General features: G+C 35.9%; 1 protein-coding gene across 2 annotated transcripts in view; it reads right to left on the bottom strand.

Moving 5' to 3' along the window:
• Positions 1-8,886: 8,886 nt before the first annotated feature.
• Positions 8,887-25,793, bottom strand: part of GLRA3 (glycine receptor alpha 3) — a 69,726-nt gene continuing 52,819 nt past the window's right edge. Inside the window, exons 6-10 of one of the 2 annotated variants that reach the window (XM_059817807.1) lie at positions 19,699-19,913; positions 17,918-18,076; positions 17,048-17,128; positions 15,204-15,224; positions 8,887-9,156 (exon numbers count right to left, since the gene is read on the bottom strand). In XM_059817807.1, the coding sequence (XP_059673790.1) occupies positions 8,887-9,156; positions 15,204-15,224; positions 17,048-17,128; positions 17,918-18,076; positions 19,699-19,913 (746 nt within the window). The remainder of the gene's footprint in view (positions 9,157-15,203; positions 15,225-17,047; positions 17,129-17,917; positions 18,077-19,698; positions 19,914-25,793) is intronic. The other variant, XM_059817808.1, reaches the window with a different exon arrangement.

Genomic DNA, 25,793 nt, shown 5'->3' with positions numbered 1-25,793 from the left:
ATTTCGAATATCCTCTTACTTTAAATAAGTTCAGCCAAATTCTAATATTGTGTGGGCTTAGTCTGATTTAATACACCTGCATGAGGTTTACTCCTACTTCATGCAATGGCAAACAAGCTGTGGTATCGTGTGCTTTTAAAAGCAACTACTTGAATGTCTTCTGTACCTACTTAACACGCCTAATGAGAATAACTAAACACATCCAAATTAACACGCTTGTTTTCAAGGCAGGTCAGGTGTGTTATTTGGCTTGTTAGGAGAGAAATTAAAATATGACATAAGAGGGTTTCAGGCTGAGCTCATTACCTCAGTAGAAGTTTTAAATGCAGATTACTTAGAGGCCAACATTACAATAAAAGATTTTTCAGTATTGTGAGGGGAAGTGCAAAGTCCTGCACATGGGCAGCAATAACCCCATGCACCAGTATATGCTGGGGGAGGACCACCTGGAAAGCAGGTGTGCAGAAAAGGACCTGAGGGTCCTGTGGGCACCAGGCTGAACATGAGCCAGCAATGTGCCCTTGCAGCAAAAAGAAGACTAATGGTATCCTTGCCTGCATGAAGACTGTTGCCAGCAGGTCAAGGGAGGTGATCCTGCCCCTCTACCCAGCACTGGTAGGGCAGCACCTGGAGTACTGTGTCCAGTTCTGGGGCGATGTCATCAATTTGTGTAAAAAGTTGGATGGAGGGTGTAAAGAAGATGGAGCCAGCCTCTTTTCAGTGGTGACCAGTGACAGGACAAGAGGCAATGGGCACAAACCAAAACACAGGAGGTTCCCTTTGAATACCAGGAAGCACTTTTTTACTCTGAGAGTGACTAAGCACTAGCACAGGTTGCCCCCTGAGCCTGTGGAGTCTCCATCCTTGGAGATATTAATCCTTGGAGATATTCAAAAGAACATGGACCTGGGCAACCTGCTGTAGGTGGCTCTGCTTGAGCAGAGGGTTTGGACAAGATGACGTCCAGAGGTCCCTTCCAACCTCAACCATTCTGTGATTTTGTGAGTTTCTAAAGTAAATGTTGGAATACACAATTCTCGTCAATGACAAAATATTATATATAAAATACGTATTTGTTTATTAAAGGTTTGGAAGTATATTATTCAAATTTTGAAAAAGTTTTGTTTATTTCCAAAAAGAAATTTTCCCTGTAATTCTAGCTTTGTGACATTGGTGGATTGTCATCCAGGTTTTTAAGTTCACATGCTTGTGTCTTATTTAGAAGAAAAAGTTCACGGGTCCTGCTAGTGTATAAAGGGTAGGATACTGGAAATAAAATCAATTGCATGGACCACATGGAATTAAATCTTTATTTCATTTTTAGTATAATTAGGTAGCTATATATGCAAACATGAAAAAGAGGATATTTGATATCTGTTTTTCCAGAATTCTGTGTTGAAAGGGCTGCACAGTTTATGCAATACAATCACATATTGATCTCTTTAATATCTGTTACTTCTTTTTTCTATGACTCTCAGGTCACATTACCTGGCTGTTACTTTCTTGTTTAATTGCTTGTTGCACACCTGGTACAGTATATTTGCAGTTTTCATGCGCCGGGAACTGTGCACCTCAGCATGAAAACATTTGCTACTGCAGTAATTTCATAGCATTGTTGCTTGTGAACAGATCTGAACAAGGCCAGAGGTACCAGTTACGCTTTGGTTTTGGAAAGGCAAGATGGTATAGACCTGCTGGAGTAACAGCTGTCATAAATAGCAGGGGTCTGTTCACACAGTTCTGTGGGCTCTAGGAGGGCACACTCAGGATTTCTGCTCAGAATCCACTGGTGCTTTTATTACATTTGGCTCTTCTTTTGAGAAATTTCCATTTCATAAAGCTCCAAGCCATACATTACTGAACTGAATTATTAGCAGCAGGTAATGGAAATACTTCATTTGTGAGTATGGCAAAGTTCTTGTATTTGTATCCCATTGACTTGAAAAGCAAGTTGAAAGGAGTGAACTGCTGTTGCTTTTAGTCATATGGGGACAGGGAGTGCAAAGCATCTGCATGGAGGCTGCTAAAGATTTCTAGCCTAAATGGCATCACATTGACCTGTGGCTGCTACTGAGGTGACCATTCTGTATGCTCTTTATAAGCATATTAACACTGCTGTAATCAGATTAGCATAACAGACTGTTCTCAAAGGACTTATTATTTGCTAACTTCAGTTTTCTTAAAATCATTTTTCTATCAAGGAGTACTTAGGAGGGTCCACAGATCTATAAAGTTTCCAAAAGGCTATTTTGCTGCAAGTGAAATTCTTTGCCTTTTTGGTAAGATCAGGAGGACTACTTTGGAGTGGCTGTGCTTATTTTAATAGGCATTTATCAAGATAACTTTCCCTGAGTTTTCAGAATGGCCTTTTTTCAGAACTGGAGCTCATCCCCTGGAAAGACTTCTTTCTGTCCACTCACTCTAAAGGAAGCCTTGGAAGATCAAACCCCTAATTCAGTGCCTGCCATTCTCCATCATGCTCCCTGAAAACACTTCTTTGTATATTTCTTTAATGCAGTTAAAGTATTTTGAAGCTTAATCTGAATAATAAAACAATTGAAGGCATTCTATTCCTTCTTTCTCAAGTTTTCAGTCCTGAAATACTTAATGCACCTTAACTGCTGCTGAGGGTTTCATCCTTTTCTCCAATGGTGTCCCTCCTGTGACTTTAAACCCATTGCCTAAAATATCATAAAAATAATTGCATGGTTTCTGAAAAAAGTTAAGTTTATTATTTTTGAACAAAATATCTACAATGACATGGGTGACACCATAAATTTCACATATTTTAACACTTCTGTCTGCAGAGAATGTCAGTTTAAGTGCAGTATGACACTGTAATACAATAAAAAGGAATTTAATCAAATCCATGCACAACACATTTATAGAGTTTTACCAAAAAGGAAGTACTTTGAGATGAAATTGCCATCAGTCAGAATTCACAGGAGAATATTTTGAAAACTCACAGACAATTTATTAATACACTATCATATTAATTTTTTTTCTTTTTTCTTGCTGTAGCCTTTAAAAAGCTGGGATCACTAACACACAAAATACTGTATATTATGTTAAACCTCTAGGTCAAAAGCTTATGGCACAATTTCTTTTTATACAGCTCACAATTACATATTCATGGAACATCAGTAGCTACTTTAGTCCATTTCATCTGTTAACTTCACTCTGTCATACATGAAAATACAAACATAAGAAATGTTTCTTGCATATTTCACAAAGATGAAAGTGAAGAAGTGCAGTAATATTCAAGAATGTCAAGAACACAGGATGAGCCAACATTTTTCTGGCATTTAACCCACTGCTTCTAGCAATCTAACCTGCTTCCACAAGCCTTCCAAACTGATAGCATTTCAGTAACTACTGTAGGTGCTCTGTGTTGCCTGAAGGCACATTTTCCATAACCACTCCAAAATAGAATACATATTTTATCATTAACAAAGAGCTTAGTTTGTGATTTATATTTTTCTTCTTAGTTGTTTCAAAAAGGAAAAAAGCTGTGATGATCTGATATTGTTCTCATCTAAATAACCATATGATTGTACAGTAAGATGTGGATAAAGATATTTTACTACATCACAGGGGTACTGTAAGAATTAATACCTCATTCAGCAATTTCACAGTTTAAGGCCAAATTCTGCTCTGTTGGATTAGATTAATTCCTGTGATAGCTCAAATGAGAGCAGAAGTTGCACATAAAGTTTATCTATGTTTTGCAACCAACCATCTCATCTTGGGCTGGGAACTGTATAAATAAATTTATTTCCATCTAATATAAAATTATTGCTAAAAATAATACTTTTTTTAAGGTTAAGGAAGACTTTTTATCTTTCCCTACTGTTAAAAATATAAGGTTTTGTACAGTTTATTATATTTTATTTTTATCTACAGTATCAACCTACAGTTCTGTAAGGGGTTGTAGTACAAAATGGAAGCAATACCTTACCCCTTAAATGTAAAGTGCACATCTAAATCACCTAAATATAAGTCTTTCTAGTGAGTAAGCAGAATTATCTCTCACACATCACAAAGGATTCTTTATAAAGCAGACTATAAAAAGGTTTTGGAACAAACTCTAATAAAAAGAATCCAAAGAAAACCAATATGTGATTGAGCTGAAAAAACAACTAAATCCCATGCTCTCCCTGAATTCCACTAATCTGCTTAAATAATAGTGCGTGCTGTCAAAAGTCCTTGAAAGTAGACTGTGCTTTATTTTGGTGTTAAAATAGCTAAATTCTAAATAGTAAACCACTGGTATCCCTTCTTCCCTTTCTCCTTCAAGCCTCCTCTTCTTTATCAGCATTATAGAGAAAAAGCCATCCCTCAACATGCAAGCCTATTTTGTTGATATTTGAATATATATTTGAATGGAATTTAAGCAGAAGTTTGGTATTGTGGTAGTTAGCTACTGCACCTCTAAGGGACCTTTCTCATCCTCTCTGAAGGTCCTGAAGTTTTTAGCCTTACGAGGGGTGACATGGGTTTGGCCACATCTATCTCTTTAGTGCAGGAAGAAAAGACAGTCATATGAGAGGTTCCAGGCACTGCTTTGGGCTTTCTCTCTCCCTATGGTCCCTGTTATGCTATGTACAGCCCATGCTTTTTCATCCTGTACCTTCCTGCTCTGCTTCTCTTTCCATTAAGAAAGTGGATGGTGTGGAAGTCAATTCTCTATCTGCACAGGTAGAAACTACTGTCCCAAGAGAATATATACGTTGCAGCAGTTGACATAAATTGTTTCCCCTGGCAGCTACTGCTTCCACCTGAACAAGTGTACCTATGGAGAGGATACTGGGGGATGGGGAAAAGTAGTAAGGATGCCTCATGCTTCCTTCTTTTCCCTTTATGGTGACTGTGTCCACTCTTTGGTAGCTGTGTTAATAGAGTATTCCTCCAGATCCTACAGTTTTTCCCTCTGTTTTCATCGTATTGCAATGATCTTCTAGTGCCAGTATTTTATTTATGAATTATAGGGCTGGTCTACAGAGACCACAAAAACATGACCTGATCAGCACAGAGTCTGCACCTATGGTGAATAATGACTTGGAGCAAAGCTGCGTTAGCCTGTCACATAGGGGTTTTGCTTACAAGAAGCCGCCTTGTGTGGCTTTGCTAAGGACCTGTACTCTGCAGAACACAGGTTCAGTGATAGTGAGGTGAGGTAGCTATTTGCTTCAGCCTAATGAATAGGGTCTTTTTTAGATGCAGGAGAAGCCCTGCTAGGTAGCATTTGCATCAAGCATTATTTTCTTGATGATTATTTTTCCGTCTCTCCACTGTCTCTTTCACAGGACTGTAGCATAAATACTGCAGTCTGATAAATACTAGAGAGTACCTTTCAATTCTTGCATCTTCTTAATGTTATTCCCTGCTACTTCATTGTACAGTTACAAAAGAATCATCTCCCACACTAATCTTAGCTGATGACAGTAGCTATTGATTCTAGCTTTGTATAGAGGGCTAGCATACCTGCTGTCATTTTTGGACTTTTCCCCTAGTCAGTGGTGAATAGCAGGCATTTGTACCTTGAAGTTTCTTATAATTTCAAATGACATTTCACTCTTTCTTTACCATGTGACTTTACACTAAGTCATTTAGGAATAATCTAAATGAAATTTAAATTAAAAGTTCTGCTTTCTTTTGAAAAACACATTGTTTAGTGGACTCAGAGGCTTCTGTTACCTTGGCAAACGTTATGGTTCCAGTAAAAATACACAAACCCATCAGTTGAGGAGAGATCTTGGTTCCATTACATCAAAATAGAAAATCTTTACTTACCTGAGGGCAGCAGAATGACATGCCAAATGTTATGAGCGTTTGAAAATATCATCATGGAACCATTTTTTGCTTTTCCCCTGTGTTTGAAATACTTTTGTTATTAATGGATTGCTAAATAAAAAAATGTTCCAGCAATACTGTAGAGTTTTAATAATGGTGTTTTAAACATATTTAATTCTTTTTATTTTCAATGTGCCCTGTTAGAAGACTGAGCATTATATGCAAATTTTCAGTATAGAAGAACGGTATGCTCAACTTCCCAATGTAACAGCCTATGAAAGAGAAATACAACTACATAGCGAAAGGGATATACTTTCCATTGGCCAGGTCTGAGAACCTCTTTTTCTCTCTTACCATAGTGCATGGCTGAAGAGGTGCATCCTGAGGGGCAACGCTAGGCACTAGGTCCAGTCATGATATCTACAGATCTCATTTATTTTAAATATAACATATAGGTAACTATCCATTAGGAAAGTCAGAAAAGAGTTATAATGTTGATTTATGCTTTTTATTTTATATATGCTATATGCTGTAATTTTTCCTTAGATTAGCATACTCTAGTCAGAGAAATGTGGCACAAGAGTTATTCTCCCTCACTGAGGTAATAGGTTCATATATGAATGAAGGATCTTGTCCTTCTTGCTTAGCAATTGACACTCCTTCTCACTCCCTGTTACATTTTGCCAGTGTTGTAATCCAATCTCTCTTTTATCAGTTTCAAGATTTCCTGTCTTATTTCTCCGTTTGAGAGCATAGACCTTTTCTGCCTTAAAGAGTGAAGAAAGAAATTAGGGCTAAATTTGTTTAGCTCTGCATTACTCAAATTTGTTAATGTTTTCAAAAAAAGGTAGTACTACATGTGCGAGAGCAACAGACTATTGAATGAGTGCGAAAGAAGCAATATGAACCAGGTACTCAAGAGTTATGAACTAGATTAACTAGGAGTTATTCTGATATGGCCAGCATTTTTTTATGCACTTACCCCTTCAATTAAGAATTCTTTATTGAATGCAAGTCAGCTATTTTAGAAGGAAAGAAGAGAGATGAGCCTGAAAGATAATGTAATTTTTATGATTGCCTCTTGATTATGGATCCAGTACTTCAAACAGTCCTTAAACAAAATACTGTTGACTTTGCTGATAGCAGAAGCAGGTTAACATCCCTTTTCATATGATACAGCTAATGAAAACTTTGAGAGAGATTAATATAACCCAGCTGAAATGTCAGCCATTAGTTCATGATACTCCCTCACACAGACGAACACTTTCATAAGTGAACAGGATTTTTTGGAACATGCACATAAAGAAATCAACAAAACCAAGACACAACCTCGGCAAACAATAATTTTTTAAAGTGAATTGAATTATTTTCAAATCATAAATTAAGCAAAGCTATAAAAAAAAATCCTGTTTTAAAATAAAGGAAGATTATACAGCTTCTTTCTGACACAGCTGAACAAAATCTGAGAGCTACTATTTTAGAATCTCTCTAACTAATCCTTGGAGGAAAACAACAAACCCAACCAAACCCAAGGGTGCTATGTTATAATCCTCAGCGCAGAGTTACATTGCTTCTATTACTTCATATGCACCTTGCCTTTGGCAGTGCACCAGATGTTTGCCTCCAGCTGTATTTTGCTTTTGTATACACATTCTGAGCAACAACAAACCAAAAATTTAAAACATGTTCAAAATAAAAATATTTTACAATGAGAAACAGCCTCTGCTACTGGACTTTAAGTATCTAGTAATCCTAAACGTCAGATTTCCATATCTTAACATGTTTTTTTTTTTTTTCCAAGAGACAAGACTGGCAAAAGTAAACCCTCTTGCCTACAAGCTATGTCATAAATGTGATCTATTGTGTTATAATTCAAAAAAGCAACTAATATGACTTATTTAATCCTAAACAGGGAAAATCTAAGAGCTTTAATTGCCATTCTCCTATTTATTAATGTGAAGTACAATAAATGTAAAAGACCATCCAGATCCCTTTTCATGTTTTAGAACTGCATGTTTTTCCAAAGTTGCAAAGTGCTTCTTAACCAGTATATGTCATATTAATACACTTCAAAGAATGAGACAGAAAACTTGATATATTAATAAATTAAATCTCCTGTATTTATGTAACATGTAGGAGATAAATATGCATAAACACAGCTGTACTTGTCCAAATGTTTCAGTGAAGCAGTTGATTATTTGCTTTTAGTTTTGGTCCAAGATCTCTTTGCATTGATTCAAAATGAAGCATTGCAAAATTTTGATGTAGTTTGTCTACCTCAAAAGCTGTATGAGTTTTATCAATTGAGAAAAAAACCCCTTCAAAAATATAAAAAGGATTAAAAAATACTATAAATTTCAATTATCAAAGTGTGGGTAATTAAAAGAAAAAAAATCCTTTGCAGGAATCAATACTTCACAAATTTTAATATATTTCCCATGTGATATGCAGACTGTTAGGCTATAGATACCTTGTGCTGTCTGAGATTATTTCAACATACACCTTCTGGGGGAACAGTAATATGAAGTACAATGAATAAATTATATAACTCAAATGTGTCAGTTGTGCTCATTGCAAAACCACAGGTACTGTCCTTAAGACGAAAAAGTCCTTAAAATTGCAATCTCAAATCAGTAATTTGTCATTATCTTGTAAAACTGAACTAAAGGTTACAAGTACTAATCGATTCTGTAATACTGTGGGATTTACCCAGGGTATTCTGGATCCATTTTTTAAATTAAAAATACACAAGAATTTAAAAAAAAAATAAGCAACATCAAAGAGTACTGTACAATTATGCCACTATGTAAGAGTATGTATAAATACTTGGCAGTAAAGCTTCAGTAGAGAGTGATTTACAATGAAAAAGTTAATATTTAGTTTGACACAGAAAGCTTGCAATACCAGATGCATCTTTTCTGGGTGTCATTCTTCCATTCCTCTGTGACTGGGCATTGCAGGCCATGCAGGATCTTTTTTTCCCCCCTCAACACTTTTATCTCTCCCAATCACTCCTCCGATGCTCATTTCTAACAGAAAGCCTCCTATTGAACATGGCAGCCAGATCAGTATGTACTGCAAGCCTTAATCTTGCTATTGGTGAATGTCCTCATGCCTGATGATTTTGTAAATTACCCAATAAAAAATATTGAAAATCAGAAAGGCTAACGGGAAACAAGCTCTGGATATTGTGTCTATCTTCTTGGCCCGGTCAATGAATACCTTTCTCATATCATCAGGGCTTTTTGGTGCAGCTTGAACAGGATTATTTGGCCCCTTTTGTGTCACTCCATCTTTTGCTTGCAGACATGGGCCCATTCCATATGCTGTAAAACTAAACTGACTTTCCCTTACGTCATCATCCTGTTGAAACAAAAAAGAAAAAAAAAAAAGAAAGAAAAAAAGCAAGAAGATTTTCATATTTACAGAAATCTTACCAGCTGCTAAATAGCAAGTATTGCACCGTTACCTCAGTGACTTCTTGAATCCACAGTTTATCTTAAATGGTTGAAATTTCAGACCTATCAGTGTCTGTCAAAAATATTGCAGCAGCTTTAACAAGCACAGAATTTTCCTATTTGTTTATAGATTCTGTAATCTATTTAGAGGAAAGAGACAGCTTAGTAAACTAGTGGTAATCAGGCACACAACTTCTGATTTGGTTTGATTTTCCCCATTTACAGTAAATATGCACAGTCTTCAACTGGGCAAACTTCACACTGGTCTTTTAGACAACAGCCATTAACTCTGTACGCTGCTTAATAAAATGGGATCCTGGCCTCTAAGATACTCATCATACAAGCACTAATGATGTTCATGTTAATTATATTAGTGAGAATTCTGCCTATTTGGTCATTGTGTATTTAGTTAATCTTATCTGTATGCCTTATTTCTGCTGTTCCCTGTGAATACATCAGATAAAGAGAATAATACATAAAGTGTCTCAGTTTAAAATAAAGTGAATGAAAGCTAAAGGCCAGATTTTTCTTCTGACTCATTCTTCTGTCAATTCAGGGGAAAACTGCCAAAGACATTCTGAATTCAGGGAGCTATAAGAGAAAGTGTTTTTTAATCATATGGCAAAGAAACAAAAGTAGATGGTCTGAAGATACACATATTTTCATAACATGCATTTCAAGAATGTGGCTTCTGTCTGGAAACACATTTTGTACTTCTCTTTACCTGGCTGTAGGTATTCTCAAGTAATAAAGGAGGTACAAATGCAGGCAAATAAATGATACATAGACTGTGAAGCCAGGGCCAAATTTGGTTCTAAAATATATTCCAGTGTATTCCTTCACTATGTATGCTACTCAAAGATAGTAATGTGATTTCGATGGCATTCACAATTTTTTCAATACTGATTTTAAATTCAGGATTTCCTATTTTTCATGTCTAATTTAGCCTAGTTGCTCTAGGATGCTAGACTTTTATGAAGTATGACAAAGAATTATGTATGTGTTATTTCTTAAATAAGTATTTTTGAAAATAGTTTCCATAAGTATTAAAAAAAGAATTGAGCAATAGTCAATTTTTCTTTTGTAAGAGAATTTTTGATATTTTGAAGCTCTTCCTAGCTAAAATTAAAATAAAAAGGTAAAAAAATTTATTTACCAGAGCAAGTAAAATAATTAGTGTTTCAGTTCAGTAATTCTGAAGCATTCTTGGTTTATTTAAACCTCTTACTTTATACAAATGTAATTTCTCAGTGAACACAGTTTAAATCCAAACTTCCAAATTTTTCATTTTGAAAATGCTTGTGACATTTGGAAAATCTGAAAATGCTTTGGAATGGAGAATTAATTCTAAACATATTTAAAGTTTTGATTAAGTAATGCTTGCTAGAACCATTGTTAATTACTTTGTTTAAAAAAATTCCTATGATGTTTATTATCAATATTAGTTGAATAAGTTATCTACAAAAGAATACAGCTTAATTACTAGGTTTGAAGTGAACTACTTGGCAATCAGCACGAGCATCCAGGAGAGCTGTAGTTATCACCCAACTGCTGTAGTTATTACCCAACTGCAATACTTTTTTGTGTATGGAAACTGAATAAACTTATAGACTAACACAGTTTACTGAAACTACTAAACTTCAAATCTTTATTAGAATTATCCTATAAAAACAAAAAATAAAGAAAAAAGAACATGAAAGAAAAGGAGGAGGAAAAGTCACTGACTGACTTCAATATGGAAATGAATAACAGAAATACAAAATGATAGGATCATTATTTGATGACGTGATAAAACAAATAGCTAATTAATAAAATAGTGTTCCTCTCCTGTCAGAAAAAATTGGAAATAACATCTTTGTAGTAGTTGTATTCCAGAAGAGTTGTGTTGTATACCAGTTAACAAAACTTATAAATACATGGACTGTGAGAATTTACACTAAACTTGCCATTTAAACCTTCATATGCACAATTCAGGGTTTAAATCTTTCCATGCTTCTCCAGAAAATAACGCTTATGATTGCACAGGCTCAAAAAGCTAATAAAATAATTCTTCTGAGTAGCAGCTTTCAGCTGGGTGTGTTTTCAGAGTGAGGCACTATATACTAAGAGTTTACTGTCTCTGTTCTATGCTTACCTGAATTGAGCGATCCCCTAGAATGGTGTTAAAGGCCAGGTCTCTGCTTATTTTTTTGCTTGCAGACATCCTGAATTTAGTCTGTGAGCAGGCTGCTTGGAAATGCTCTCTGTTGTTGAGGAAGTGACGTGAAGGTCCTTCTAGGAGTCTAGCATTTCTGCCCCATGTCTGTTGGATGGTCTCTCCATGAGGGCAGGCAGGATGGTTGGGGCCTGCCAAGTTAGGCTAAAGTGCTAGGGCTAATGGATATGCAGGGAAGGGCACCTTCCAGAGCATTGTAACGTGCCAGGTACCACCATAATTTTTTTCTGGGGTACCAGCTGGAATATCCAAAAGGTGGTTCTGCAAGTTTTCCAGCAGGTTCATAATGCAGAAAAATCATTAATTTGGCCTCAGGTTCAGTAAGGAAGTTTTTTTTTTTGGTCTTTTGTGTATTTGTTTAGTGTATCATCACTAAAGAAAAGAAAATTAATGATTTCTTATTGATTTTTGATAAAGTTTTTAAAAGCTTATTACGAATGAACTTTAATAAAGGTTCAATATGAATGCACTTTTCACACAAAAGGATTTGGAATTCACAATATTCTGCATACAGCTACATATAAATCATTTATCATCTTTAGTAAAATTACTGTAATTAAAGAATGGAGATAAATTTAGATAACAATTTTTATTCAGAAAGTTAGAATTCTTTGGAGGCCTGAAGGAAATAATTTCAATTAGTTTATTTTTGTATCAGCATTGTTCTACAAAATACTTAGCTATAAATTATTAGAAAGCTATCAGTTTGTGTGGCCCTGTGACTACGCTGTTTTCTGTCCATATATTTAATAATACATTTCTCTTGAGGAGTAATATGCATAAGCGCTGAAAAGGAGGACTTATTGGAAGCCTTGGCTTTGGTTATTTTAACACTATATTTTTTACTGTTCATTTTTAGAAAAAAAGTGTTATTGAATTGCTTTGCACTACAAACAGCTTGGTTTTAAATGCTGATCTGGTAGCAACTGATTTCTCCTTGAACTGATGTCACTGTTCCTTTGAAGTTGCAGAAAGTAACATTTTAATACTATGTTTTAATCCAGATTTAAACAGATCAAAATGGATTATGAAATTAACAAGACAGGTACCTTTATCAACAGTTCACGTCATCACATACAGGTAGCAATGAAGGTATATGGAGTTCACATGGGAAGACATTATTTCAGACAAAAGGACAGGGCCTCTGTTAATGATTGGATATCACATTATGACAAATGGGACATCTTCTTCATAGTTTACCCTTAAATTTGTACTGTAGATTTGAGGCAAAGTCCCGTCTATAGGTCCTGTACATCTCAAGCCATTTCTATGCTGCAATGATTCACTGATTTCATTTCCATCAAGAACTCCCTCAAAATACTTTCATCAAAACGGATGGGTTGACCAAAAAGAAAACAAAAGAAAAGAGGTATGATTACCATTAAAGACAATCTAGTTTGCATGCCTATTTTCCTCACTAAAGATACAGTGATCTTTAGATTTTTGAAAATAGAATTAAAAGTTTGACTATTCCTGAAAACTAAATATATTAAAAGCTAATCTAAAATCAGTGTTGTTCAGTATATGTACACAGTTAATGTTTTTCCTTGTACAGCGTAAATGCAACTAAGAAAAAGCACTGATCATAGGTATGTTGCAGTATCCCTGTATGACTTCTAATTCTGTCATTTTTTTCCTTTTGTCTTTCAAGACCGAAAGGAGTGTAACTGTAAATGAATGATTAATATTCATTCATTCTGAAGGAATGTTTCCATCACATTAGTAATATAATATTTGTGAAATAGTTGTTTTCACTGGCCAGATGTCTTTCTCTGACAGAGACAAAGCACTATGGATCATATACTGACTACCAAATGAAGTCTCAAATTGGGAACGAAAATTCCCATGTTCTTAGGATTCATTATGCCACTAGTGTAATCATAAAGAAATGAGACCCTTTTTGAAAAATCTCCCATACCTATTGTGATGCCTATTGGAAAAGAGCAATGAGCAGGTCGCATATTATGTTGCAATAACAGTTTTTATTTATAAATTTATTTATAACACAATCCCAGACACTTCAAAATTTTTGTTAATTCTGTACAAATTGGATTGGGCCTCTGAAAAGAAATATGCTTTTCAGTTTTTTGGAACCATTGAGTGAGGTCCGTGCTTACAGCCATAAAAACGGTAGCCAGAGGGTGCAGCTATACCTAAGAATCGCCTTTGATACTGCTGTTACTGTTGCCTGGGAAGGGAGGCTGCAAACATACTAGATGGTGTAAGAAAGAGGCAATGACTGTAGGTGGAAAAAGCATGAGGAAAATGGCAAGGATAGGTGAGCTTTGGATGCCAAAATGTCTTGATGCATCTCTGTACATAATCACATTTTGTATAACTGTATAATTTTCCATAAATCTCAGCAGCTCTTATTTCATTTGCTACACTCGTTTACTGCAGGGGTTTTATCTGAGTTTGATCATATGCTTTTTAAAAGAGAGATTTCAGTTCTCCTGTGTTTTTGATCAGCATTGAGAAGGAATAACCCATAGTTTTGATTAAATTTACAAAAGACTCCAACCTGGGAAAAAAAGCAAATTTGTTTGAGGATATGTTTAGAGTTAAAAGTTAATTAAGTGATTTGGACAGAGTCTGAAAAATACAGAAGGAGAGTCGGTAGGTGCAAATACAAGGTACTACATTTAGCCAGGAATAATCAACTTCACAAACATAAGTTGGAAAGTGAATGGCTCTGCAGTAGTTCTGGAAAAAGACCTGGGAGTTATGGAAGGTCACAATCCTGATATAGGTCAATACCATGCTGTTAAAAAGGCAAATGGCAAACTGGTTTGGATAAACAAGTGTATAACTTGTATGATGTGATCCTTTGGCTGCTCTAAACTGTTACTGGCTAGGCTTCATGTTGCAAACACAGTTTTGAGGAATGATATAGACTTATTAGGAGAATTTCCAGGGAAGGAGAATGAACAAAAAAAAAGACTGTACCAACTGGGAATATTTAAAGAAAAGAAGACTAAATGGAAATGTGCAAATGGTTACATAAAGGAACGAAGTAGTCTGCTCTCTATGCCCCTTCTAGACAAGCCATGAGAGGCCAAGAAATTAATGAGTAAAAAACTTTCTAAGCCATTGGAACAGATTGCAGGGGAGCTTGTGGAATTTTTATGACTGGGATGAATTAGGTATAACTGATCCTGACTTAGGTCAGGAAAATGGAATCATTGACCTCCCAAGGGCATTCCAGCACTGAAATTCAATCATCTGACTGTTGCTGGGGTTACTTGATAAAAGTAAGTATTTCTTGCAACAAGCATGTCTTTTTAATTACAAAGAAAATAGACTTTGGAAATTCTTCAGCTGCCCTGTTACAATTAGATATTATTCATACATGTTCTCTTCTGTCAATGTATACCTGAAAAGAAACATTTCCAAAACCATTTAGTTTTGGACTTTTGCAACAGAGTTGAATCACTAGGAATTTTGCTGTACCCTTGCAGATAAAATGCCAGTGCCAAAAAATTCTGTACTCATCGTTTGGATTACACCTGGTAGAACAACCTAATCCTACTAAAATGTCCCAAGATGGTAAGCATATAGGATGAAAAAGTCTAATAAGTTATCCTAACTGCTCCATTTCTCTAATCCATTTGGACATAAATACTGAATAAAACAGCAGTTTTCACTTTGAAAAGAAAGAGGATTTAATGTTCAAGGAAGCCCCTGAAGTTTATTTTAAATGCAGCCTTTTAACCTAACTTCTTTTCATGTCTTTTGACTTTGTGGTCAGATGATAATTTCTTTATACATGGTAGTTTTAAAAGTCAATACAATCTAATTCCTAAGAGCCTGTGGCTGTTTGACCTAGTCCAAAGGGATAACAAACACATACAAAGCTTTATAATTGTGAGCTATAGTAACTGACTTTGAAAAAGACAGAAGAGGAAGGAAACACAAGTTAATTTGACTTATGATCCTAGGGCCTGCATTTTGTGTTAGAAATTGTGGTGAATAAATAATAACATTTGTGGTAAGGAAGACTAGTTATTAACTGCCATCTTTAATCCATAAGACATAATTTATTATTTATGTACCAGAGGGTTTAGGATGCAATCCAAATTTTTTGAAGAGATAAAATCTCCATGCTGTAACGTTTCAAGTTCTAGTATACTTGTTGGGCAAGAGATGGTTTAATAAAACATTGAGAAAAAGAGCAGCAATAAGCTGAGCTGTCTCTAGAGCTTGAGAAGGTGTATTCTAAAAGGTTAACTCTGACCAGGAGCTCTAGCTCTACACAGAATTGGAGTCAGTTGAGAAACATGCAGTTAAATTAACCTTTTCAGAAAAATATCCACTTGTCAAAATCCTAACCTGGTATGCAAACAAAGCATTTTTTGGTAAATTTAGGCTGAGAAACCTGTCTCATGATGAAACGTACAGATACAGGGAGGAAGGGAAAGCCATATACCTCTGAATATAGTTAATGCCCTCACCTGGGTATGTTGTGAAGAAAAGCATTAAAATGCATGTCTTCATCCTTCAGAATCTAAGAGGAGTACTTGATACTTTACTATAGACCCTGCAGTCTCTATGTCTAATCCTCTAATTTTATGAGAACCTAGCAGACAACCTACCTGAAGATAGAGGACTGTCTAATGAAGTGTAAAATTAGAATAAGGACTTTTAAGTGTGAATTCAAAAATACCATGATGTCAAGCACTGATCCAGCAAAACACTTAAGTCAATGAGATTATTCATGTGCATACTTTTTTGTTAACCGGTCTTCTCTTAGAAGTGCTTTGTATATTGTGGATTCTTCCTCACATACCTCTAAACTGAAATTTGATTAGTTGTGACTGCTGAAGAAGTGAGAGGGGGCTGGAAAGAGATTTGGTTTGATTCTAAGGAAGGTAATATTACCTGCCAGTTTCTAACCCTGTGTTTAAAATAATTGACCTGTATTTAAGGAAGTGAAAAGACATCACTGAAGTTGAATATCGTGAATTTCCTGAGATGCAGAAGACACTGTAATACATGGTGAAAAACAGAAAGGACTGAAAGTATAGTCACATAATATATCACTCACCACAGCTGTTTGTATTTGATACATGACACATTTGTTGTGGCTCACCTGCACCCTGTCCAGTAATCTGTCTTTGCCCATCCCATTCCCCCCATTCCATACCTTTAAGCAGCTTTCAGAGAGCTGCCATATTTCAAGAACAAACACCCTGTCACAAAAATGCAGCTTTCCTCCTGCGTGCCTCAGAAAGCGTTTTTTCTGCTACTGTCAGTGAAAAGGAAAAAGCACGTTTTTCCCAGGGACAAATGTTGAAAGCAGGTACGTGCAATCTGAATCATCCTCTCGGCTACAGTACATGAGTTTCGCTCTGCACCTGAAAAAGTCTAGGACTCGACACACAGGAACAGGCAAATGTATGAGAATGTAATTTTCGTTTGACTGTCCAGCCTGCTTTTTAACATGGAGTCTTACTAGCAGAGACTGCTTAGGTAGGCTTTACAGCATTACAGATTTTCAGTATCTTCTAAGTAAAAGGGAAATAACCTGTAAAATGTCTTCTCCTTGTGACGTAAGCAGTAAATTGAGGTAAGTCTTCAAGACCGAAAGATGGCTGAACTGAGTTGTGTTGCTATGGCCAGACAGTAATATTCTAGATAGTGACTGAAAGCCAGTGGAAGGGCTCTGCATGACATCAGTGGTGGGTACTCATTTAATGAGAAGGTTGGAGAAATATTTACTCTTTGAAAAATCAGAAGTACGACCTACATATTGTTGTAAGAAATTTTGCTATTGCTTGATTTAACTGCAGACTTCAGAATTCAAACCTGCAGACTTAGCTGTTTGACTTTGCACATTGGTAGTGGCTTATTTTACTGGTAGTCTAGACAGCTTCAGCTAAAAAATAAATATTAATAACCATTGCTGTATTAAAGCTTCTTACTAGTTGTATGAACAATTTACACTAAATTACCATGACAGGAGAAAAAAAAACCTTCTCAGCCTTTTAAAGTAAAATGTTTGTCCTTCCACCAATAATAGTAAATGAATAAGTATTTTTTGTATTAAAAAATATTTACATGAAACACAGCTGTTAAGGCTTTGAACTGAATACTAGAATGAAATTAAGAAACATTATTTGTTGAATATCAATGTAGTACAAACTGCTGCAAGTACCAGTAACATTCATCCACTGAAGTATAATCTGACTCTCTAACAGAGTGAAATTCATGTTTGTGCAGCTGGCTCCCACATGGCCCATGCCTCATTTAAATCCCTCTTAATCCCTCTTTCGAGAATTCAAGTTGGATTTATGCAGTGTATAGTCCTTGTAGTGACCCTCTGCCTACAGTGAATTTCATTCTGTGCTGCCATTTTATTTATATTGCCACTTTAAGCTATGGTATGTTTACCAAATTGACCCTATATCCTGGCATAAATCAATCTCAGACTCTCTTTCAAAGTTGTGAATACTGTTACTTTTACCTTGTTCTTCTTCCTCTTGCGGCGGAATCGCAAAAGTTCTTTATGCTGCCTTGACACAAAGTTTACAGCCGCATACTCCAAAAGTGCAGAAAATACAAAGAGCAGACACACAGCCATCCAGATGTCAATCGCTTTGACATATGACACCTATGGAGAGAACAGAGCAGAAGATTGAATATGTTAAAACCACAGATGTGAAGTTCAGTATTTCATGTCAGGAGGAAGTGCATTAATATCTCCACATCCCAACACTACTTTTTTTGTCACTACTAAGTTTTGTCAAACAAAACTTAACATGAATGCTAGATAATAAAAGGGACAACAATTCAGTCTATAAGGGTTAAATATTATTTTTAAAAGTGTAGTCTTTCACAAAATGTGTTTACAACATTAACAGTTCCTCATAGTGTACTGTGTATTTTATCACAAACCAAATAATTCACAAGAAGCGCATGCTCTTCCTCCATTTGTCCCACTGAGATCCGCGAATGATACTAAGGAACCAGAGGATAAATCATAGTGGGACCAGTGGGAATTCCTGTATTATAATGGATCTGATTTAAAATTCCTGGAATAGAAATTAGGTAGAAGAAGGGAGGTAGATTGAGAATTCTGATATGTTCATTCTCTGCTAATATAGGCATGGTAAATCAAAGATAGAGGTTCAAATTAGTCCTGTAATTTTGACACAGTGGAAGTACTGAAAATCAGTTACAGAGTAGACGAACTCATTGCAATCCTTTATGGCCAAGCTCAGCTGCAGGACATAATCTGAACTAGAAAAGTAGGGCCTGTTTCCTCTCTGTGTGCAGATTTACAAAAGGTTTTTCATGTAAGCCAACATAGCTAGCTTCAGGTCTCAGAAATGTGACAAAACCATCTGTAGCTGGCTTTGGTAACCTCTTACATTCTTGCCTTTCTGAGTTTTTATAGCATTCCATTTCTTATCCGTTGATGCTACATTCAGATGCATTTGGATCCATATACTTGAGGCGCAAAGCACACTCACTTCTGTTAAGGGTATCTATTTCACTTAGGAAAAAAATTAACTAGCCAACCTAAAAATACCATGTTAAAACTAATACAGAAGTGGACTTTGTGTATTTTTATTGTATACATTTTATTTCTACTAACTGCAATGGCACATGAAGATGGTCAAGGAATAACTTTTAAAATGAAAATCTTTAAAGCAATAACAAGTCAGAAAACTTAAATGGTTAATCATAGAAATATACTTTAAGCTATTTACATTGTGTAGTGAACCATTCTTTATACAATCGTTTGGAGCTATTTAGTTTCACATTTTTCTACATTTTAATGTGAATGTGTTTGTAACTAGTGAGTTAATTCATAATGTAGGCAGGTTGTAGGAAAGGAATATCATTGAGAACAGGTTGGAATCTATGACCTTTAGAAATTCAGTCATATTTGCTAGCATGTCAGCAGATACTGGGCTCTGGAAAAGGACGTGCTAGTCAATTGCTAACAAGCAGCATTTATGTAGTACTGAATAACATTGCTTTCCTCACTTGCTGAGGTTTATGGAAGTTAGTAGATATGTGGTTAGCTAAATAGTTGAGATAGGAGAGAAATAGAATATATTTGATTGGTGGCTCAGAAAACCCCTAAATATTTCAAAGAAGTTAATGATCTCCTTTAGAAGATGCTTAAATGCCGATAAAAACACATATTATAAGATTGACTGAAGGTGTTTATTTGCCACATAGCATTATGACCAATGCGGTACAAACAAAGGAAATTCTGCCTACCTTTGGAAGAGATGCTCGTGAACCTGAGCTTTGTGTTGTCATGGTCAGTACAGTTGTTATGCCTAAAGCCACTCGGGCTGGAGCTGCATCCATATTGATCCAAAATGACACCCAGGAGAGAATGACGATCAAGAGACTCGGTATATACATCTGGATGAGATAGTAACCCATCTGCCTCTCAAGGTGAAATCGAACTTCAATACATGTAAACTTTCCTTTTTATAACAAAGAAGAAATATTCAATAGAAACAGAATGTTCTTTACTGTCAACATCTAGTGCACCCTCTAACGAATTTACACTCTGTCAAATATATTTGTTATCTAATGAAAGATGAATGTTTTGATTTCTCTTCAGTGGTTTTTAATATGTACAGTCCCCATTATAACAGGATTATCTACTGGAAAGAAAGCGGACAGAAAAACTGAAAATTTAAGAATTCTATAAGCTCTGGAACTCTTCTTTCCTTATAAAAACAAAGAGATGACCGAAACACAAATCACTATGACATAGGAAAGTTCGTCTGTGCAATCACACTTTTATCCCACGTAGTGTTTGGAAACACTGCTGTATGGAAAGAAAAGGCTTGCTCTCCCATTGTATAAAATCTCCTTTATCTTTTGGTTCATTTTTAAGCTTAATTTTTCTTTTTTAATCCAATGAATTTGGGAAAAATATAGTGAAGATCAGTGTGGGTTATCAATAGGACATTCTGCTAAATCTCTGCCTTTATCCCCATACAAACTGTTCCAACTCAAAGGTACAATGACCTAGATTCAAACAGAAATCGAGGACTTGAGATTAGGCAACATTAGGAAGCTGATTAGACAGACTAACTTTTCCAGATACTGAACATCAAGCAACTTCCACTAATTTAACAAAACCAGAACAAAAAAATCTACTGTTTGCTCATAGAAATGTCATAAACCCATTTTTTTCTCTTATCCAGATTGGTTTTTTAACCCTGTAAACTGTAGATTATTTCACAGATCTTGACCTGGTCTCATTAGGTTTTCTAATTCTGCTCAGCACTCATATTAGTCACATATGAATGGTGCTGAAGGCAATGCTATTATTATAAATAGTGTATACATGAAACAGTTTCTCACAGCAAGAAATATATAGATTTCTTCCTTATTTGAATGAAGATGTTTCCTAATTCTAAATTTAACATGGAAAGCTCTGTAGTTATTAATTTCATAAGTGGTATGAAGTTTTTTGGTTATGTTTTCCAGTAGTGTTTGATAGATATTTTGCTAATCCATTTTTATTTGCCAAAATGTCATTTTATAGCAAAACGTTGCACATTAATAGTGCTTAATATTTATCATATTACCAAAATTTATGTAATCGATTTATTTATGAGCGTATCCTATACTGATTTAATATATTGTGTATTATGCTGTGACAATAGTGTTAGGCACACAGAAATGAGTTTCAGATAAAGTCAAACTGTAATGTTTTTATTCTAGGCATATTAAGTGCTTGGAAATATCTTCTGAACATTATTTTCATAATAGTTCTCTTAACACGCCATTACTTCTTTCTATGATGTCATAGTAAATGTGTTTGTATGAAATTTTTAATCTACTCATGAACTAAAAAAAACATATTTAGAACGCCGGTAGTTATGATGTTCAATTTTAAAATGACATGATATATCTTAGGAGTTTTATATCTGCCAGCTCAGTTCCATTCCTAATTGATGGTGTTTTCTGAATCTTATCTACACTCCTGAAATCTGTGTCCCAAATCCTGGCTCAACCATCTGCTGCCCTAGCTTCAAAACTGCCTTCTGCTTCAATCAAGGAGTTAAGTCCTGGTTTAACAAAGTGAATGGGAGTTTTGGTGTTTACTTCAGAAAAGGCCAGAGTTTTCCCCCACATTTCTCTTCCAGGATCTTCAAGAGGATATCTACATGATATATTCTTTTACTTAGCAGTTCAGCAAACCCCACATAACTAGAAGTTCTGCTCTGACTGGCCTTTGTCAGAATCACATTCTTACTTCAAGCTGGTCCTTACCCTGAAGATTTCTTTTTTGTGACGTTTGTTCTGTTAATTCAGCTGCCTTGGACAGCAGTGGTCTCTCTCTCATACATCACAGTAAACCATGGTGGTAAGGAGTGACAGAAATGCATCAACCAAATCTAGGTCTCTTGCAAAGCCATTTTATTTGGCATCACACCAGCAAAAATTACAGTTCTACATGCAACATTTTGTTCTTATAAGGTCCTATATTCTTCTTTCAAAACAAATTAGGAAGAAAAACTAAGAAGGGTAATATATGCATAATTGGAATGTCAATAAACATTGGCTATTGCTTGCATGTTTTTTTTTTCTCCAGAGAAAGGTGGGATAAGAGATCTGAGTCTCTTTCCTGAATCTTCAAGTAGGCTTGAATTATTACAGAGATCTCAGCACAAAAATACTGTGGTCCTAAACAAGGAGCAATAAATAATATATTAGCTCTGATGTGGACTATTTTTATGTCATCATGAGTTTGCCAGGTTTGTCTGAACTAAGGCAAAAGAGAGGAATAGCTATGGACAACAGAACCCTAATAAAATTAAAGAGATTCTGAACGAAAGGAGTGCAAATGGAATGTATTGTAACCACAGAAAAGGAGAGAAAAGAGATGGGATTATGAACTAGGACTGAGTGATGTGTCAGAGGAGTTACACTGAATGATTTTTTTACTTGGTTTTGTATTTTTGTAAACATCATTGGACTAGGTAAAAAAACAAAACAAAACACACCAAACCAAAAAAATGAAAAAAAGAAAGTGAAGTATGTCTCAAACTGGAAAAATATCTTTGCTTAACTCCACAGAGTGTGTGACTTAGACTCCTGCCCTTGTCTTAGGCCCAGTGAGTTTATGGACATGCCAGTTGTGTGCCCACCGCTTCTCAGTGAAGACCACTGTGTTCCTCATCTGCTCTGTTCAGGTGTAGCACTGAAAAATAAGCTTAATATGTGGCAACTCCTCAGGGAGACTGGTGGCTACCCAGGTAGACACTTCTTTGTTACTCCACTGCTGACTATTGGCTTTCTCATCAGTGGAAGACAGCAGAGAGGAAAGGCAGCAGCTGGAAGTCGTCTCGGCACTGCAGTTGCAGCAGTTGCTGATCTAAGTGTGGAAGGGTTGATGTTAGTTTTTGCCCTTTCTGGCTGAGATCTGAACCACCTGCATAAATTTGGCTAATGAAGCAGAATGGAAAAAAAAAATATTTTCACTAGCAGATGTGAGCTTCAACTAGGAGGCTTCCAGCAGAGGTTGTGCTGTTGTTTCCCAGCTGAAGCCAGCATCCAGCTGTCGGCCCCTTTTCTCTTCCTGTATTCAATTTTGAATTCAAAGCCAGGTTAGCTGTGGTTTAATCTATTTGACTGGATGCTTGAATGGATGAGAAGAGACATACCCATGAAGTCATCTCAGCTGGGGAAGGAGATAGACAAGCAGCTAAGAGCATTGCTCTGATAATTAATTTGCAGTACATAAAAAGGTAAGCTCTAGTTCATTCTGATATGCACTGTAAATGTCACAGAGGGTGGCTAGGAGGAGTACATGAAACCTTTGTGGTATTGTGGTTTTGCTGAGGCTGAGTAACAAATTAAGGCATGATGCTAGTTTCAGACCAGACCTAAATATAGATGTGCACACAATCCGTACAATGGACAGATTTTTGTAATGCAAAAGAAAGAACAGCTATTAGAGGGCTTCCTAAAGGATAAGCATTTTTTCCTGAAACAGAGGTAATGTTCTTTGTCTAGCCTAACCAGGTATTCAAGTGTGATAAAGGGACCAAAAGTGCTGCCTTGCTAAATGCTGTACCTATGCATATGAAATGAACGTACTGGTATATATGCACATGATGGTGCATCTTTCTCTCTTACACATGCTCTTTGGTAACAATGTCAGATCTGCTGGGCTGGCATGATTTCCATGCAAAGTCCACACTGAAACCAGTATTATAGTGGAAAAATGTATATTCCAGTCAGTCTATATGATTTTTCTTTCCCCTAGAAAATACAAGTGGCTTTTCTTGGGAGTCAGTGTTTAGGTCACATATTGTTTTTTTGGTTGTTGCTGCTGTGGCCAACTGTGAGAAACCTGAGAAGAGCAATTTTCTACCTTAGCACACCTTCACACTCCACAGCCTCCTCGGGCCATGGCAGGTGCTGTTTAAGCAGTGTGTTATGCAGGCAGCAGTATGCCTCTGTGATTAAAAGGCACTGCCACTGGAGAATGTGCAAGGGAAAGCAAGCATAAGGAGTAGCTTTCAGGCTATAAGGGGTCTTTCTTTTCAGTTTCATCTGAAAATGCTCAAACTGCTCCAGGGGCAGTAGTTGGTACAACCTAAATATATTTGTCCCCTTTTAGCAACCTTTAAGATATCTGTTGGGGGAAGTTCTTACTGTACCCTTACAATGTCATGGTCGTGTTTGCCGTTCCCAGGAAGGCTGAGCAGCTGTTTCTGAAGCTACATAGAAAGTTTTCATAATGGAGAATCACCTTAGGAAACTGAGCCAAGGAAATAGTGTGCCTTAGAAATAATTAATAAAGAGTAATAATAATTATTAAATGACTATGAAATTAAAAATTAATAACATAAAATATAAAATAAGTATAAACAAAAAAAAGGAACTAAATGTGCAGAGATTCAACTGTTAATCCATGCAGAATGGAGACATATCTGCTGAAGGTGTTGGTTCTTGATACTGCTTTAGATACTAGTAAGTCATAGTCCATCTTTCCTTACAAGAAAAGCCATTGATAATGCTAATATCTGATCTACTGTGAAATATTTTATAGATGTAGAGAGGACTGTGGCCTAAAGACCACATAGCTTAATGAAATTACATTAAACTATTTACTTAAAAGAAGAATTTTATACTTGCTGAATAGAGAACGGTTCAAAGCTTAGCAAAATTGAACTAAACTAAACTAAGCAAATCTGAATAAATCTTCATGGAACCCTGCAGAGTATAAGTCTTAGATCTGGGAAGCGGATATTTTATATTTTGATTCCAACACATATGTCAATATGGATGTACACTACACAATTCTGTTTTTACCAGTGGCTGATGACCAACAAACAGCCACCCCAAGGGCCAATATTGCTAGCTGTGGAGATTTGCTAACAGAATCCTAGGGCAATTGAACTGTGGTGATGGTCCTCTCCTCTAGCACTGCATTTTTCCCCCTTGAAAAACAGCTAGAGACACAGGTTTAACATGAGATTAAGTACTGAGAGACAGCAGGAAAGGAGAAAGGGAGAATGAGACTTCTTCAGTGGCTAGGATATGCTCAGCCTAAATGGCTGACTTAGATTTAGATCCCTTAATACAATATAGAGCTTCTCCCATTTGTCTGTCTTCTGGAAATCCCTTTCTTAAGCAGCTCAATTCCTATACTCCCCATAAAGATCCTAAGCATTCAATATCTATCTGAGCTTGAAAATTGTGTTAGACGGAGTATTTGTTTCTAGGTGCTATTCTGAACCTCTGCAGTGTTTACCATTTTTAGACTTGTAAAAATCACAGTTCCTCATTTTGCGTGGAAAACATAACATATTGCAAAAGCCAGCTGACACAGTTTTCTCTATAGAGAGAAAAGTAAAGACAGTCCTCTCTTCTAAAAGCAAAATATAAAGACTTCTAAGGCAAAACAATAGGTGCACTCAAGAAACAGGGAGACAGGAGAAAGGAACAGAAAATGTAGTACAGATTACTGTGGTGAATATAGTCACACCAATTGCCTAATTAATGTTTGCTATCTCATAAGTGTTACTGAAGATATTAAGTCTCAGCACAAATAATTCATCATTAAAGTAGATAGATAAAAAGCTAGTTTTATTGAGATAGCTAGATAATATTGGGTTTTCTCTAGATTAGCTAGATAAAATCATAGTTACGCAATGCCAGTGTGAGATTCTGGATATACAGTTTTGGTAGTATAGTCTTTGCACATAAGTTGCTCTGCAGAGTGGTTTTATAGATAAGGAACCTGAAAACACTTTATATGATAAAGTAGAATGTCTAGGTAATGTTTATTTAAAAAAAACCCAAACACACCCCTCCACCCTGCAAGTTCTAGC

This window comes from Gavia stellata, chromosome 5 (assembly GCF_030936135.1).
Source record: "Gavia stellata isolate bGavSte3 chromosome 5, bGavSte3.hap2, whole genome shotgun sequence".
Classification (NCBI taxonomy): Eukaryota; Metazoa; Chordata; class Aves; order Gaviiformes; family Gaviidae; genus Gavia; species Gavia stellata.
The sequence above is the reverse complement of the archived record's forward strand: the minus strand, read 5'-3'. Positions and strand labels throughout refer to the sequence as shown.